This window comes from Ischnura elegans, chromosome 9 (assembly GCF_921293095.1).
Source record: "Ischnura elegans chromosome 9, ioIscEleg1.1, whole genome shotgun sequence".
In the NCBI taxonomy this organism is placed as follows: Eukaryota; Metazoa; Arthropoda; class Insecta; order Odonata; family Coenagrionidae; genus Ischnura; species Ischnura elegans.
The window spans coordinates 46,665,764-46,683,436 of NC_060254.1; the positions used below are offsets into that span (position 1 = coordinate 46,665,764).

General features: G+C 40.6%; 1 protein-coding gene and 2 non-coding genes across 8 annotated transcripts in view; all 3 read left to right on the forward strand.

Annotated features, from left to right (window-relative positions):
- LOC124166043 (formin-binding protein 1-like) overlaps positions 1 to 17,673 on the forward strand; it is a 300,513-nt gene that overhangs the window by 208,214 nt on the left and 74,626 nt on the right. For all 6 annotated transcript variants that reach the window (XM_046543628.1, XM_046543630.1, XM_046543629.1 and 3 more), the window contains exon 3: positions 5,831 to 5,881. In XM_046543628.1, the coding sequence (XP_046399584.1) occupies positions 5,831 to 5,881 (51 nt within the window). The remainder of the gene's footprint in view (positions 1 to 5,830; positions 5,882 to 17,673) is intronic.
- Positions 178 to 318, forward strand: LOC124166140. The gene has a single exon (XR_006866412.1). It is a non-coding gene; the product is annotated as a U4 spliceosomal RNA (small nuclear RNA).
- On the forward strand, positions 4,038 to 4,178 carry LOC124166141. Its single transcript, XR_006866413.1, has one exon. It is a non-coding gene; the product is annotated as a U4 spliceosomal RNA (small nuclear RNA).

A 17,673-nucleotide genomic window follows, 5' to 3' on the forward strand; every position in this document is an offset into this window, starting at 1 on the left:
CCGAATATGTTAAATATAATATAATGGTTTGAAGGGGTTAATAATGCTTTATACATTGGTGAAACAAAATATTTCTGGTGCTAACAATGTACTGCAATTACTCATTATAAGTATTGTCTCTCACGTTAACTTTTGTCGTCACTTTTAAACCCAACCCTTGGTTTTCTCTTTAAACCTAACTTTGCGCAGTGGCGATATCGTAACCAATGAAGTTCTACTGAGGTGCGATTATTGCTAGTTGAAAACTTATACCAATACTCCGCCGATTCGACGTGAAATATCGTCGGATCTGGCAATTTTTGGACGCTTCTTCGGAAGCTAATATTAACTCAAGAAACTATCGTGATGTAATAGCCGACTCTTAGGGGATGTAATATGTTCGAATCTCTGTCACTCGACTTTATTACGTCTCAAGGAAGGGACGAAGCTGTGGTCAGAAGTTTACTAACGCGCTTTACATCCGGATGATGGACGCTGGAACATACTATTTGTTTTCTAAGCTATACTCTAAATTACAATTCAGTCTGTATTTATAAGCTTCGTACATCCCAAAACTTCCAGTACGAGTTGACCCTGGGAAATAAATTATCCCTCCCTACCCTGAATGTGTGATATTCACATTCCTGTAGCTATCCGTGTAGAACAAGGGTCTTCTTCCCGCCGGCTAATTTCTTGCGGCCCGTAGTGGCTAAATAAATATTGTATCGCGCCGCACAACATAAAATATGTATCGACACACTCGTTACAAGTTAACAATGACAAAAATCGTATTGATTGATTAAATTTTTTAACCAATATAGATCATTGCACTTTGAAATTATTTTTTTTTTATTCACGTGGAGCAGTGGCCCTTCGGGCGATGGGAAATCGATTTTTGACCTTCGCATTAACCCCTTCCAATTCGATTACTTTTTCCAAAGACCGTGCTCCTATTCTCTATTTATTTTTTGTGGTTCTCTTTTAAATGGTAGGTACTGAAATGATATTTTGTAACTTGTAATTAACTTAGAACCATGAAATAAAATGTGATTATTAAACATGGAGAACACAGCTATCGCTACTCGAATATAATCATTTTAATCCTTCCAATGCATCATGTTTCATGAAATATGAATTATTTATGCATGCTATGAATGTTTTAACATTTTTAAGCTTTCAAAATAATTATATTGCTCCCCTAAATATTGCTAAAATTATGAAAATCCGATGACGAGATACACTCGTCATTGCGCGGTTTGACGTCGAAAATTCATGACGAGCTAGACTCGTCATTACAGCCCAAGGGGTTAAATATGGTAGAAGACCCCTGTTGTACAATGATGTTGAATGTGTAAGATGATGTCTACCATCACCGATCCAAACTAACCTCCCGGTGTGCATGGTGCACAGTTTATTTTTTCGAAGGACTTATCTCGGGGATGAGGTATCGTCGTTTTATTGCATTGAATTCAGTTTATTTTGAATGAGTTCGATCGAGCTGCAGTAGGGACTTGTTGAAGCTTTCGAGAGGTCAGTCGTCGGTGCTAGTGCAGTCACGAGGTTCCGCGGGAGACTTGGATCGAGGGTAGCTCAGGGAAAGGTGTCCCGGGAGTCTTTGAGGGAAGCGGGTCGGCGTGCTTATCGGGAGACCGAGACGGGCTTCAAGACGCGCGATAGCGTGAAATTCCGTGTCAGCTCCTCTCCTCTCTTCTGCCCGAAGCGCATCATCACGTAACCCTTCTTAGCGGAGCGTGACGGAGAAAAGCGCATTCCACCACTTGCGTGCAAATGTGTCCTCTTCTTTTTCTCGACTGCGAGTGCAGCGATGGAAATCTCATTCCCTGGTGTCAGTTGCCCTCTGTCCGCGACACAACTCTACCGGTGGTTAGGCAATATTTATGATATGTTATATTTGGAGGAGGCGACCGACAGCTAATGCCATTTGAACCATCTACATCTACATAATCCAGTCCAAATATCCAAATGCATGCTGATGATTGATCACCCCCTGCCAAACACCCTAGAGGTGGCTCGCAGGGTATTATGTAGATGTAGATGTACATAATACCCTGCGAGCCGCCTCTAGGATGTTTGGCTGGAGGTGATCAATCACCAACATGCAGCATGCAAGAGGACCGCCACATGCACACCGCACGGCCATAGAAATATTACGCATACTAAAAAAATATACATGCATATTCATTTTAAAAAACTTGCCAATGGTTAGTAATTCCTATAGCAGATACATGCAAAGTTAGAACTATGGAAAAAAAACATGCAATGAGTCATCCTAGCGAGTGACTCCATTAATCCCATTAATGGAGACATCGTTGCAATCCTTAATAGTACGAGGGAAGAATGACATTTTAAATCTCTTTGTTTTGCAGTCTATTTCTTTTATTTTCTTTTCACGATCACGTCTACCATAGTACGACGGTAAACGAAAGACATAATCACGTCGTCTCAGAAAATATCTTCTTCGAATTTACTAAATAAGTTAAGCCTGTACTACGATCTACGCTCCTGTAATATTCCCATCCTAACTCGTGTAACATCCTGGAAACGCTGCACTTTTTGTCGTAACAACTCATCACAAATACGGCTGCCCTGCGCTGTACTCGATTGATTTCAGCTATCAGTCCTACTTCATAAGGGTACCATACGCTAGCAGCATATTCTAAGTGAGGCCTCACTAGAGTCAGGTAGCTAATTTCTTTCGCCTTTTTTGGGCATTTACCGAGGGAATACTAATAATATCGTCTTCATTACCAGCTAATTTAGGACAATATAGTTCTTTCTTACAATTTACTTGTTTAACAATTACATGCATCCATGCCCAGGCGGGATTCGAACCCGAATCTACATCATCTACATAATACCCTGCGAGCCACCTCTAGGGTGTTTGGCAGGGGGTGATCAATCACCAGCATGCAGCATGCATTGGACTCCCACATGCACACCATACCGTCCAAAAAACGTCACGTATACTAACAAATTATACTACTATATGCTGTTAGAAATAATAATAAACTTAAGAATCTGCAGGACGGGACGAAATTGTGGTCACGAAAAGTCTAACTAACGCGAAGTTTACCCGGGAGATGGACTCTGGAACATGTTATTTGTTTTCTATGCTATGCTCTAAATTACAATTCAATCCGAATTATGGACCCCTAGGTTGGCAGTCGGGGGCGTTACCCCGGCGCGGCCCCGGACGGAGTGCTACATTTGAAGTGCCGTCCAAAAATAAATAAAGTAGGGATTGGGCAGCCTTGGAAGAATCTCAGCCATCGGCGGGAAAGGAATCCGATTCGACCGTGTGGGAAGCCAGTACCTTTGCCACCACACAACCCGATCCCGCAATATATATTTAAGTCTTCCGTTCATGGTAGATTTCCATGGAGTACGTAAGAAATTTTCTGACAGCATCCCCTTCATTCATGGATTACCCTCTTAAATTCAATGAGGCCTACTTCCTTTCTTTATATATAATAATCCTATTGTATTCCTTCCTCTCCCTCGTTTACCCAACATTCTACCCTCGAACACTGTTTCCTACATCCCCTCCCCGCTCAGTATTCGCTCCATCCACGCCTCTCTTTTCCGTATCTCACATGGAAGTTACTCAACATTTCCAGCACTTCATCGTTCCTCCTCTCCGTCCACTTCACCTTCGAGATTATTATCCCAGCACACATCTAGTATATATTCATACAGTTGACTTCCACGACGCCTAGTATCAGCTTCCATATTCCGGGTTTAAGTCGCGTCAGTTAACTTTTCATGACTCAAGAGTCTAGGACTCGATGTGAGGATCTCCCGAGACGGGAGAAAATTTAGGTCGAATAACAGCTTTTATTGCGAAGATGAATGGATTCGTACCGAATATGTTAAATATAATATAATGGTTTGAAGGGGTTAATAATGCTTGATACATTGGTGAAACAAAATATTTCTGGTGCTAACAATGTACTGCAATTACTCATTATAAGTATTGTCTCTCACGTTAACTTTTGTCGTCACTTTTAAACCCAACCCTTGGTTTTCTCTGTAATTCTAACTTTGCGCAGTGGCGATATCGTAACCAATGAAGTTCTACTGAGGTGCGATTATTGCTAGTTGAAAACTTATACCAATACCCCGCCGATTCGACGTGAAATATCGTCGGATAAGGCAATTTTTGGAAGCTTCTGCGGAAGCAAATATCAGGTATACACAGTGTCGAAACTCGGTTTCTCAATAGGGGGCGTAATATAATCGCGGACTCGACCTTAGGGCGTCTCCAGGCCTAGGCACGGAACCCCGTCGTTTCTACCTCTTTTGTTGTCCCAGTCTTGGTTCTCTTCCCCCCGGATGATACGGCTTTTCATTATCGCATTCGCACCCTCGCCTGGGAATCCCACGTAGTGCTCACTGTCATCCAGGATTCCTCTGTCCCCCTAATTCACAATTACTACCTAAAATGCATGAAAGCATGATTCTTAACGGTCAAGTAAATAAATCTTGTATGATATGCGGCACGATGTGGTACTATTAGTTGAATGAAATTTGCAATATTTCCACAAGATTTATTCGAACACGAGCAGTTTCGTTGTTCCAAAAAATTGATGCTGGGTATGAAAATTGGCACTTGATAATGTTGTAATATCGACAAAACGCGTTGTGTTCGAATGTCGTCTGGAAATATTGCAATATTTCATTTAACTAATACAGGGAAATAAAAATTGGAACTCGAAGTCTCGAAGATTATTGCCCGGGAAAAGCTCTAGTGGTGTAGCATAAAGGTGTGAATCGTTGTTGAACACGCGTGTCGTTGGTTGCGAGCTGTGTGGTGGGCTTATTTGAACTGCTTGGCGTTTTTTCATTACGATCGATACCAACGATCAAATCTTACATTTTAGCCACTAGGTCCAATTTATAGATCAGTTTTGCGTTAGCCATTATATCCTTCGTACGAGCATTATATTTGGCGCGACTCTTTTCGCATGGTATGATAATTATCGCTAATAAATGTATGTCTAGTAATAAAACACATGTATTATTATGCTTACCTCACCTCCAGCTGATGGACGTTAATGGCGAAACTCATTTTTATCCTTTCCCCTTCAATGATGTATTATGGAGTTTCGACATTGAGTTTTTAGTGCCAGCTGAACAATTTTTGCCTAACAATGTAGTGTTCATATTTAGGGAGAAAAGCTGCCATGGTACAAAATTCTACGCATATTAGTACCATTAAGATAACTTATTGTCATTCAGTGTTTTCTGTTTACTTCTGCAGTGCTTGTGCGCTCATTTAGGCCTCGGGTACGACACGAGCGGCGGGCGGCGAGCGGCGAGCGGCAACCTGAGCGGCACGTGAGCGGCAGCGGTGGCTACAATACGAGCGGCAATTTTCTAACCGCTCAGGTTTCTCACCTTTTCTACCTTCAGTCTTCCTTTGTTTGGCCGTATTCTCACTACTTTGTTGTTTCTCCGCTTACATTTTCAACTACACTGAAGGATGAATCTACTGAGCGGCAGTGGAAAAGAAATCGGTCTGGACTTGGAACCATGAGCGGCACTGGGCGGCGCCGCTCACTGTCGCTCGCCGCCCAAACATATCGTACCCACCCTCAATGGATTTACACGCAACTAAATGAGGCCCGATTTCAGAGCGGCGCCGCTCACGCCGCTCGCCGCCCGCCGCTCGCCGCTCGTATCGTACCCGGGGCCTTACTTTAATGTTTTTTCCATAGAATATTGACGTATTTTTAATATTTGAGTCGCACTACTGATTTCCTATTTATGAATGTTTATTATGTGTCGTTAATATATATTGTCTCTAACAATGGCCTATTTTCTGTTACAGGCGTCTCGTCAAAAACTACCAGCCCAAAAAGAAAGATGAAGAGGATTACCAGTAAGTAAAATTTTCATTTTTCCAGAGTCCTATCAACGATTGATTTACTACTTATCATTTATTTTATTGGGAATTGCTTCGTCACCTCTCAGAAGAAGGTTTATTGAGGCGAGTTAGAGCTAAACCTCAATATTACCATAAAATTGATTTTATATCAATGTCATTTTGTCGAAGTTTAGTGTCCTATTGAAAAACATATGACGATAAATCCTAGAAGGTTGAAGTATCCGTGTTTCTTGTATAAATATTATTGCCATGTCCACATTTATTGAGTAAATAACGAATTCTGTGACGTATCGACCCAATTTTCAGCCTAAAATACTTAATGAAATATATTTTTTGGAATTTAAAATTTTGAAATTAAATAGATTTCCATGGAAGCCTGTAAAATCCTCTCTACGCGCATTTTTCATTCTATTTATCGCGTATTTTTTAAATTTTCCTTATCTTTCTTATTTAATCATTATTTTTCATCTGCCTCCAAGATCCTGCAGGTGAAAACGTGAACATTTTATTCTATTTTCGTCGCATAGCCTGCTTGAATCAAGGTAACCTTGACGTCCATCCAACTCCTCTAGGATTTTTTTGGAATGTCCACCTTTTTATTGGAACGTTGCCTTTTTGCTTTCTTGAAAATTTCTTAGGAAGTGCCAAAAAGAAATTTCTCTCTTTGATTTGCCAGCTACGGACTGGCTTGGCGGCCCAGTACACAGGTGTTTGTTTGTACATAGATACGAGCTGTATATGCAGTTATATTTAAGTAATGTTTTCCATTTTTTTTTAGTTCAAAAAGATTTTTATGTGTACTCGTGATGTGGCAGCCCAATTAATGAGGAACTACTGGGATATAGTCCATTTTTTAATGCTAACACGCAATTCATTTGTCGTAAATTACCTTGAAAAATCTTCTTCGAACATCAGATTGAGGTACAATTCATAATAAGTAGTGATCAATCCAAGTGGCAATTATCTTTTTATTCAGACACTAAGTGGAATAACAAGTCATTGTATTTTCACAAGAAAAATATTTTAATATACTTTGCGTTGAGTTTTATTATATAACGGATATTATCTTTAATGCCCGAACCCCGAAAGTTATTCTTTTTAAAGCGTAAGCAAAGCTGATGTCTCCATTTTTCTGGGTTTCACCGCGTGGATTTTCTTTGTGACGACAGTTTCTCCGGTATTCCAGCCGGCGTCTTCAGGTCGAACACGCTGGTTGGAATACCGGAGAAACTGTCGTCACAAAGAAAATCCACGCGGCGAAACCCAGAAAAATGGAGACATCATCTAGACAACGCCGCGGAAAGCTACGCATCAACTTAAGCAAAGCTGTTTTATAAGACGACTGCGCATTAAGTCCGTTCGGCGGAGTACTGAGTACTCATTTTTTCTCAAGCAGTTAGCTCATCTTTCAAGTTTTATAGCGGAAGTGATACTGAGCAAGAAAACCGCACCCAATTGTGCAATGCCATGCCGATGTGACAAGAAAGCTGGCTGAAAAATGATACTCGTTTATGATGGTCGGTAGCCTTGACTCTTTAATGTAGGAATAATATTCTTTATAACAGTGGCAATATAGAAGTTATTAGTATTCCATGCATCTGATATTTTAGGCATACCCTAATGGAACTTGGTCATTATGAAATAACATACAGAGTTTTTTGTTATACAGAAATATGTATTGTACAACCTATTTTTCGCCGTTTAAAAACTTCGTCATGTTCAAGCATCTTGAGGCCGTCCTATAAATATTTTTGTGAAGCGGCTGAGTAAGGATTTCTTTTATGTAACCCATCCCGAAATCGTGCTATTGTAATAACCTTTGTTTTGTACTCAAGAATTATTACAATGCGAATGGAATCACTTATTACACGAGTCACTACGTAGAGAGGAATTGTAGATTGTCTGTTAGAAAATGTTGATGTATTTATGCTGAGTGGACGTGGAATGACCCATGAATAAATTTGGGTGGGGTCTGGGGCTCCTGACATTGATTTTCAAGTGCTCCAAACCCCCCGAAATTTTAATGGCCCACCTCGTGTTGAGAAATTCCCACCGTAGAATCTCTAGTCTAGGATTAGCATGGGCGGGTAAAGTTAAAAGGGGGCTCGACCCCTCCCACCCCAGAAGTTTCGTGGACCCCCAGAATAATTTTACAAATCAGAGGTGGCCACGCTTCACACGATGCTGGAAACCCTTTTTAGTATTACATAAAAATGTCATCTGAAATCATGCTTAGTTTAAGTTCTCTAGGGAGGGTGGTAACCTAGTGAGTAGTAAAGCCGTTGGATGCTGAAGGGTTCTGGGTTCAAATATCGGGTAAACATTTCGGACTCCCCCAATTAAAATCCTAGAAGTGGAACGTGGCCCAGGGAAAGGAACTGGCCCCACCACCCTCCGTGTGTGGAATGCACGCCACAGTGGCTAAGCCTGGGGTCAGCTCTGCCCTCGCCTATCCAAACCAATCTTCGGTTGAACGTCTGAGTGATCTCAAAGTTAAGACTTTAAAATATTAAATTGTTAATCCGATTTCCGGGGAGAAAAACCCCTTCCAGAATAAAAATAATGAGATCTCCGGCATAGGATAGGAAACGTTGGCCATTTTTAACACTTTCTGTGCTGACCTTAGCCCTGTAGATCTGTACCCCAATGCTGGCCATTTTCAATACATTTCACAATTCTATACGCCGGGAAAGCCTACGATCATTCTTCATTTTCAATACTTTAGTGTTATTTCTTAACTACCAACCTTTAGGTATTGTGAAATGAGGAATAGCTGTTTGATAACATTTTCAAGAATGAATTTTGCATTTGTTTTTTCATTTATTTATAGGTTAGTACCACTTAATGAAAAAAAACTGGCAAACTACGATTTTTCAAAATACGGATGGCGTAATAATAATATCACGCCCATAGCATGCAAAGTGTTAAGCGTTAACGCGGGTTGATACAAACGCCATCAATAATGACACACTCTAGAATTTGGGGGTGCTACCCAGACCCCCCGGAGGGTGGGTGAGCTTGCGGTTGTACCATGCCTCTTCCCCCTCCAGCCCCATTCCCTTGATACGCCCACAGTCATAAGCGTCCAATATTTCCTCCTCATACCTCCACTTCAGTTTCCGCGGCGAGTGCGAGATTTGTTTTGAAACTAAAAATAACATCCTCCCCTTCCTCTGCGGTGGGAGTCGCCTGTTTTGCTATTTCTTCGCGGCGGCAACGTTTGGCGGACTCTCGTGTGATTCAGCCCGCACAGCCGCACCAGTCTTCTCATTCCCCACCCTTCCCACTCTACTCCCCCTCCCTTTTTACCCACAAGGCACTGCGGCGCGTCGCTTTTAATGAATGGAACTGCCCCCCCCCCTCCCCCGCGCGCCTCCATTGAGTGGAGAGCGGCTCAGTGTCGCACATATGCGACCGGAGGAATTCACCTCTTGTTGAAGCGGTTTACGAGTGGTAATTCTCGCCGATTGGCTCAATTCGTTGCCGTAATTCGCGCCTCATAGCAAATAAAATAGCAAGGTTTTCGGGTTGACCTCCGCGTCGTTTCATCTTCATGACGACAGTTTCGCCGGCGTTGCAGCTGGCGTCTTCAGGTTCGAAGTGTTTGATGCAGGTTTTTGCCCGTCTTATATAGGCCTTGGTTTGGGCTAGGTGCGTTCTGATTGGTCCGTTTGGGTAAGAGTCTCTTCCAGGTGTTTGAGAGCGAATAGCTGTCCTCCCTGTTGAGCGAATAGCTGTCCCCCATAGTCTCCACCAACAATCATCTCAACTTGACAGTAATTAACTCAACAGTCATTGTGGTAACCAAGGAGACTGCATAGAGGAAGCTCTATTCCAACGCATAGAATGTTGTGAAAGATTTAACCACGAATATTACGAAAGAAATCTTCAAGTCTGCCTCTAAATGTTTTGTCGCGTATTTAAGCGGTTTAACAAAAGTCGCTACTCGCGTTGCCGACGGACAAATTGATCCAAGTTTAACGGGCACGGATATGGTATAATCAGCGGATTTTATCAAAATCGCTTCAAACTGAATCTCTATCTTCTCCGGGGATAAACATTTGGTAAAATACCCAGCATCAAATTGTGTGGTAAATTGTGAAAGAAGTTTTGATATCCTAAAAGTCAGGGAATTTCTGTTTGATGAATGAGTTTCTACTCTGGTCTTTCCTACCCGATTCGAATTTTTGCGAAGTGTTTGCAGTTTTAGGAAAAGCGCTCGTTATTTGGGTCCAAACGCCTTTATAAATAGTGGAAACAACGGAAAATAGCGTAAAAATTGTGCGCAACGTGCAAGCATGCAGGTATCGTAAAAATTTGCATTCGCGAAAATCAGGGAGCCCTAGGCATTATCTTTTAGGCATATTCTCTGTATCCTTGGAAGCCACTGTTGGAGGGCATTTAGAATATACCGGAAGTTTTCCTTGCCGTTGTAATACTTTGCATGCACAATTTTTTCCGCGTTCTTTGTGGATGTGGAGATCACCTTGTCGGTGCCTTGCACCCTGGCCGACTTTTGAGCATGACATAACGATGGGGAGACGAGGGTTCTAACGAGCGGCTTGGCTGTCGCGACCCCCTCCAAGCTACCTCCCTCCCGGAATCCCCCCTGCCCCCTCCTTCCGTCTGCCCTCATTAGTGAAAAAAGCCTTGTCGGAGGGAAAAGAGAGGGTTATGATCCGGGCGCATATCAGGAACTCTAGCGTGAAGCTACTCGCGTGAGCGGGTTTCCATTGTCGGCATTGGTTTGTGATATCCTTCTTCGTAACTTGCGGAACTTGTCAATGCAAAGTGAACGTTGAGTTGAAGTAGGTACGGCGAATTTTTGGCTGTTCCGTATGCTCCCAGAATTGGCTTTCCAGAGCCGTGGCGAAAAATAGTATTGCCTCCATTACGTTGCGGTTACTGTGCGTCTGGTAAATGGCTATTTGAACTTTTGCCATGTGTCTACGAGGAATTCCCAATAAAATCTTCATACTTTTATGTTTCGATGTATGGAACACTTTAACAACATTAATTTGCTTAATTAACGAGTAATTACATTGAGTTGTCTCAACTTCTCTGTTTAAATTTTTCTGTCGGTCTGATATTTTGGAAAAGATGAGACAAAATTGCGCCGTGGAAAGCGGTGAATCGCTGGATTGCATGCGATAACGCTTGGAAGTGAGATGGCAAAATAGGCCCTGTTCTATTTTCGTTTTTGCCTTCGCCATAATGCACGTGTGCACGCCATAATGTGATATAAATGCAGCTCTTACCTGCGCAATGACGTGCCCCGTGTAAAACGGCCTCTTGAGGCGCTTCTAAGCGACTAATAATAGAAGTATATCTATGATAGGGATTATCAAAATACTTGTGGTTCAAATTACCCATTTTTGTATTCTTCTTCTTTTACTGTAGCTTCAGTGAATGTTCGTTTTAGGGTTCATACCATATCAGATTCATAATTTTAAATCCTCGATTGGTTTATGGGAGTTGTTCGACGTCATTTTTTGTTCGTTTTGTGGGTACCAGGCTTTCTTAACAATATGGCCATCGCTATAAAAGTCATATAAAAGTTTTTTTCGTTTGATTCATGCGTATTTTATGATTTTCATCCCGAGTGAAAGTAGAAAGTGAACGTTTTCAGTGCAATAAACTCTATTCAAAGCTCTTCGATTGAAGGGGATATTTGTGGCAATTCAAGTTTTACCAGCGTGAATATTTTTTGCTGAGATTATCGTGACTAATTTATTTTGCCCTTCGAGTATTTGTGTGGTGTTCGTCAGAATCTTTTTATAGCACCATTTTTTCTCCTTTCTCCAGTAAAGAGAATCATTCATGTACTAGTAATTCATCATGCCTCCTTTCATGAATATGCTATTGCTCATCTGGGAAAGAACGAGATACGCCAATTTGGCTACACCCGATTGAGAACATTTTTCAAAGTACAAAGTGGACAATACATAATGCCAATCAAATGAGACGGGATAAATAATGCGTATGATGCTAGAAGTCGAGTAAGTCCTCACCTACCATACCCAAGTTCGGGGGTTCGAGTCCTGTCTGGGTAGGTTGCCCCTATCCAGGACGTAGATGTGTGTGATCGCCTACTGTATATTATTAGCGAAATCCCCGAAAAGCCTCGTTGTGCTGATTTAGGGGGTAATTGTAATAAATAAGGAATACATTTTTTTAAATCCCTATAGTAAAAAAATAAATAAACAATGAAAAAAAATGAATATTGAAAAAATCCCGTGTCATCTGAGATGACAAATTTTACACCTATTTGAACAATTTAATAACAATTTTAAATATTTAACAGGCATCAATGATTGGTTTTGTTTAATAGTGTTTCGAGACAAGGTACAATAAAAATAATGGTTACCTTCATTCCCCCCTCAAATCTTTTATATCGCTAGCTACCAATTTTTTCCTTTGAGGCAATCGGAGTAAAATCCGTCATCCGAATCATTCTCTTCCACTCCGCCATCGTTTTTGTACACAGGCATATCTTCAACCTCCGCCATTTTCCTCACTTCTCACCGGAGGTAGGTACAACGCCATGTCCGATGTTTAGGGCAGGGACACCACAGCCCACGAATCATCGGGGCTAACTTTTGTGCTTAAGGACAATTCCCCCGATCCCCGTTGTTGCGCCCCTTGTGCATATAAATGGGGAAATACATTTCTTTCGTGAACTCTGCTTGTTTCGAAAAATTATTCGACAAATTCATTGACTCCGCTAATATTTTATTAAATAAAGAAAACTCCTACCCCGCGTCCTTACATAGAACAGTATAGATCATCATCATCATCATTAGTCAACAATCCTAAGATTGGTGATGGTTTTCCGGGTTTACACCGCGTTGATACATGTTTTGCGGACGACAGTTTCGGGCGCGTTCCAGCTCCCGTCTTCGGGTTCAAAAAAAAAAAAAAAAAAACTTTTTTTTTGGACCCGAAGACGGGAGCTGGAACGCGCCCGAAACTGTCGTCCGCAAAACATGTATCAACGCGGTGTAAACCCGGAAAACCATCACCAAATAACTAGCCGCGGAAGCCTCCGTAATAATCCTAAGATTGGTTTGACGCAGCTCTCAATTTTTCCCTCCTGTCTGCTAGCCTTTTCATAGCGACGTATTACTTCTCTTTTATATACTTGATGACCTGTCCTATGTAACTCATTCGGGTCCGTCCCTTGCCCTTCTTCCCTTCCACCTATCCTTCTACAATTGTTTTCATTAGGCCATAATATCTCATAATGTGACCAACTAAGTTGTCCCGTCTCCTGCGTAAGGTTTTTAGGAGGCGTCTCTTTTCTCCTACTCTTCTTAGCACCTCCTCGTTACTTACACGATCAATCCTTTTTATCTTCATCATTCTCCGGTAGCACCATGGTATAGATCAAATAATAATGATAATAATAAAAATAATAATAATTTAAAAGAATTTTTTATAAAAAAACTATGTTTTATCGCGAACTAAAAGGAATAAAAAACTATCCTATGAGCCTGACAAGGTCTCTAAATTATTTGCCTCATAAACAACGAAAAACGTTGGGTGCATGTTCCACTGCAAGGCTCAATTTGTAAGCAAATTTGTAGTTATAACTCTCTATCATTCTCGTTTCTTTATATGATCGCAGCGCTGCCATCGGATTTTGGTGGCCATTTTTTTGGACTCATCTCCATGTTTAATTTTAAATTCTGAATAAAAATCGTAGTACAATTAAAATCATAATATATGTGTTAGAGTATTGCATTGTCATCTGGTTCTTAGTTATCTTGAAAGTTGATAAGTAATAGGAAAGTGGGCTAAAATTGAGTTGCGAGATTTGACCCGAACAAGATAACAAAGTACATAGCGATTTTATGAAAACATTATGAAATTGAGCCATTGCCTGTGATTTCTGGGGGGCTGGTCCACCGACAATCATGCTTAAGAGGGGCGTAGTACCCTCTGCTTCCCCACGTTGCAGTGCCCCTGGTGGCTGAGGAAATGCCATGAAGGCGATAAGATTACGGCGGCGCCTCAGACTGCGACCTAAATCCGACGAAGGGAAACTGGTCCATTCTAGTCCCGCCTTCTCTTTTGCACATCCGTCTGCGTGAAATTGTGGAATAATTGATCGAAAGGAAGGCTTCCTTTGGGTATATTAGGCCGCCGTTCGATCATCCTGTTCTCACTCGCACTCATCGATAAGGGGTCATTTTGGAGGCCGATCGGCTGGGTGAAATTGTGTAGAAAGTAAGGAGACAGTTAATGTCTTGAGAAAGTGCTACCGGCATCTTGCTCTTTTTAATTTTTACCTCAGCTTTCCTCATTGGGCCATTGGGATAAATTTTTAGTTATTTTTCATGGCGTTAGACGTTTTCACTTGATCCATTGAGTGATCCATTGATTTTTCGATAGCAGCTGATTTTGACGGTTAGTGTACTCTAGTTGAGCCGATCGGAAAATTTTCGTGGAAACCTGTCTCGGCGAAGAAAAGGTTGAGAAACGGGCTCAGAATAAGGTCCAACAAATTTAAATATCTCCTGACTTTTATTAATTATTAAGAACTGCTGTTGGCTTAATCTAGTAGAATTCTACTATTATGTAAGTAAATTAAAAGTTAGTGGCAATTTTCCGTGAATAATTTAATTTTACTTCACTTCCGGTTGAAATGAATTTTTCGTTACCTGCAGGATGTTTTACCTTTTTGTATTATCTTCTGCAAGTATTAATTTACTAATTGAAGCCTTAGGATAAATCCCAGACCATCGCGCCGCGGCTATTTGTTAGAAGCTGTAAAAAATGTAAAAATGCTTGTCTTTATAGTTACGAGTCGGATTGTAGATTCAGTAGATTGTTCTACGTTAAGGCTCTTTTGGGCGAAAATCATCCATCTTGTCCTATCTACGACTATTTAGGCAAATATTGGCTCTTTGATGCTTGGAGCGTGGATTGGAGACCCTAGGAAACCTACAGGGTAAAGCCGGTGACATTTACATTTGCGATATTGCATTAGTTCCTGTGATCCTTTTCATTAATCAATTCTTTTCTAATGTCTTATACGTTGTTAGTGGCCGAGGATCATCGGTGACCGTCGAAAATAGAGAGGCCATCGAAAATCGAGCTACCATTGGCTAGCGATTGCTGCAAAAACATTGATTGAATTTTGGGAATCACCAGTCAAAAACTCATTTGCTATCGTGAATTGGCTGCATTGATACCTTATCAATAAAGTTTTCGACGGTCGCCATAAACATGCCATTATGTGGAATAAACTCGTTAGACGCAAAAGTGCATAACAAGAGCGAAACATTAATTAAATAGTTATAAAAGTATTAGTGATTTAATGACAAAAGAAGTATAAAATTAAATTTTTGAAGTTACTTCCTCTTGCATTAATGGTAAGGCGGCCGAGGCTCTTGTTACTGCTTTCAGGAGTGTTAACAGGCAAATCATTTAGCATTTAATGCAAATATTGCCTCATTATAGTTATCATAGTAAAAGAACCTATTTCAATCGTTATACGCTCAAGACGTGAGGTTAGTACATGCTTACACATTTCGCGGATTAATTTCGGGCGCCACTGAATTCATCCAGACATGATGACTGGTCTTGGAACAGCTCACCTCTGGGTAAGACGTTGAACATCTCTGACGAACTCTACGGAAAACATCCTCGTATGTATGCATTGCTCTCGTCTTGCTCCCGTCAAGGAGGAATGTGACTCACAACGGTTTCTTTCAACCTCGCCTCCTCATTTTCCTTGGAATCAATACTCGTGACTCAACCCATTACTTCCATCATGCTTTTAAAGCCATCCAGGCCATGGTCTGTAGTCAACGGTATGCATGGAATCATGAAAAATAACCTGAAGAATTTAACGAGTTACTGATTAATTACCTAAATTTTTTATAATTCTTTTGTCGCTCTTAAAAATTTATTATGTCACCTATTATCAGTAAACAACTTGCTCGTTTATCATCAGTAACAAACTTGGTCTGTTCAAAACTCACATGCATTGTACGGTTTCAAGAGCTTTGTATTTTGATAACTCTTCTATTCCATTTAGCATAATGCTGTAGTTGTTGTTAAATTACGTGGTAATTGTTTGATGGAAATTTTTCATTTGTCGTCTTTTTATGTGTAGTTAATTGTTTTTGCGATAACCGACGGCGATGCGCATTGAAGAGCTATCATGGTGGATTAATTAACTCCAATTTTCAAAAAATTATTGTATCATAGAAAATTATTTTTATTTACGATTAAAATGTTCATTTGCCACCAAATTTGAATTTTAATATATATTGTGTATCGTAGGTAATACTCTTGCGGGGATCATTTCATAATTTAATAATGAGGAGAGATTTTCTATTCCTACTTCACTTCCTAGGTGATGTTATTTACTATAGAAGGTTAAAATAATATGAATAACTTTAATAATGATGGCATCATTTATCCTGCAGCCTAGGAAAAATACGGTTCCTGCATTTCATCTATTATTTATCGGATGAAGTTTTAGGTTGTTAATTACACTTCATCGCAGCTTATTTATTGAAAAGGGACTTTTAAGTTTACAAAACTGTAATGAAATAATCATAGCATTATTTTTAAGTTCAACTTAATATTTGCTTTACAAGGAGTAGCTTGCAATGCGAAGGGGATCCAGGGATGGGTTTCAACTTTCCTTGGGTATGCATCTGAAATATTGGATGTGTTTGGCGTGGTGGATCTGCTCTATCAATCTGAACCGACTTCATTTCTCAACCCCATTCTTCTTTCCCGTGCGGTGGTGAAAACGGGCGTGAAGTATTTGCCAAGGGCTCTTCAACGGTTGTAGTGGGAGAGGGGTGTTTAAGGTTGAGAAGAAAGTGAGGGGTAGTAGAGGCTAAAGGAAGGGAAAGGGTTCTTGCCCCCTTGTCAATGGTGGTGCCGCATCGGCTAAAATACATCGATGTTTTGGTACTTGGATGTGTTATCAATAATCAAAAGTGGGGAATATTTTGTATCATTGGACATTTGGGCCATTCGAAATTATCTTAACTTTTATGTAGCTCCATAGTTTCTCCATCTGCGAGTTTTGTGAAAGTGCAGTCTGTCTTGTCAGTCTTAAGTCAGACTCGTCGTGATATTGGCGGAAGAAATAACTTTACTCGTGAATGTGGAAATGCTTGGAATTTATTTGTAGTGAATTGCTAGATTATAATTTAAGGTAATATTTAAATATATACTGTAAATGTCCCAGAAGGATGGCTGTATTACCCAGGGTATTAATTTTTTTTTCGCGAAGTATCAGGCAAAAGTATTTATTGAGGTCCTTTTAGAATGATTCCGCAATCTTCTCCTCAATTTTTTATGTACGACTTTTGTTTTATTCTCCAAAAATTGAGTATCAGTAGACGTAAGCTGCCTATACGACGGATCATATTTACCATTAAAATTTTTAAAAATAAAACAGACGAAACCACGGACGACTAAAATTCTTCACTTGTTTTTTATACGCTTAAGTTATGGATTGCACAATTTGTTAAGCTATTTTTTTATTCCTGTATTCCTTTTCCCGTTATATTTCCACGAAAATAATGTGTTTGAACCAGCTCCTTTATCAATGCGATGTTGTGAGATTATATAAAGTCTTCTATTCATCGCCCCTTTAAAGACTCGATTTTTTCGGCAGATTGGCAAAAAATCGTATTGTTGTGCGATGCATCGATATAGCAATGGCTTCCCTACTTTTCACCATTACCTCCCCCCTCTCCCACCCCTTTCGCGGGCGTCATTCGCCGCAGCCGGCGCTACCGTCACCTTCGCGG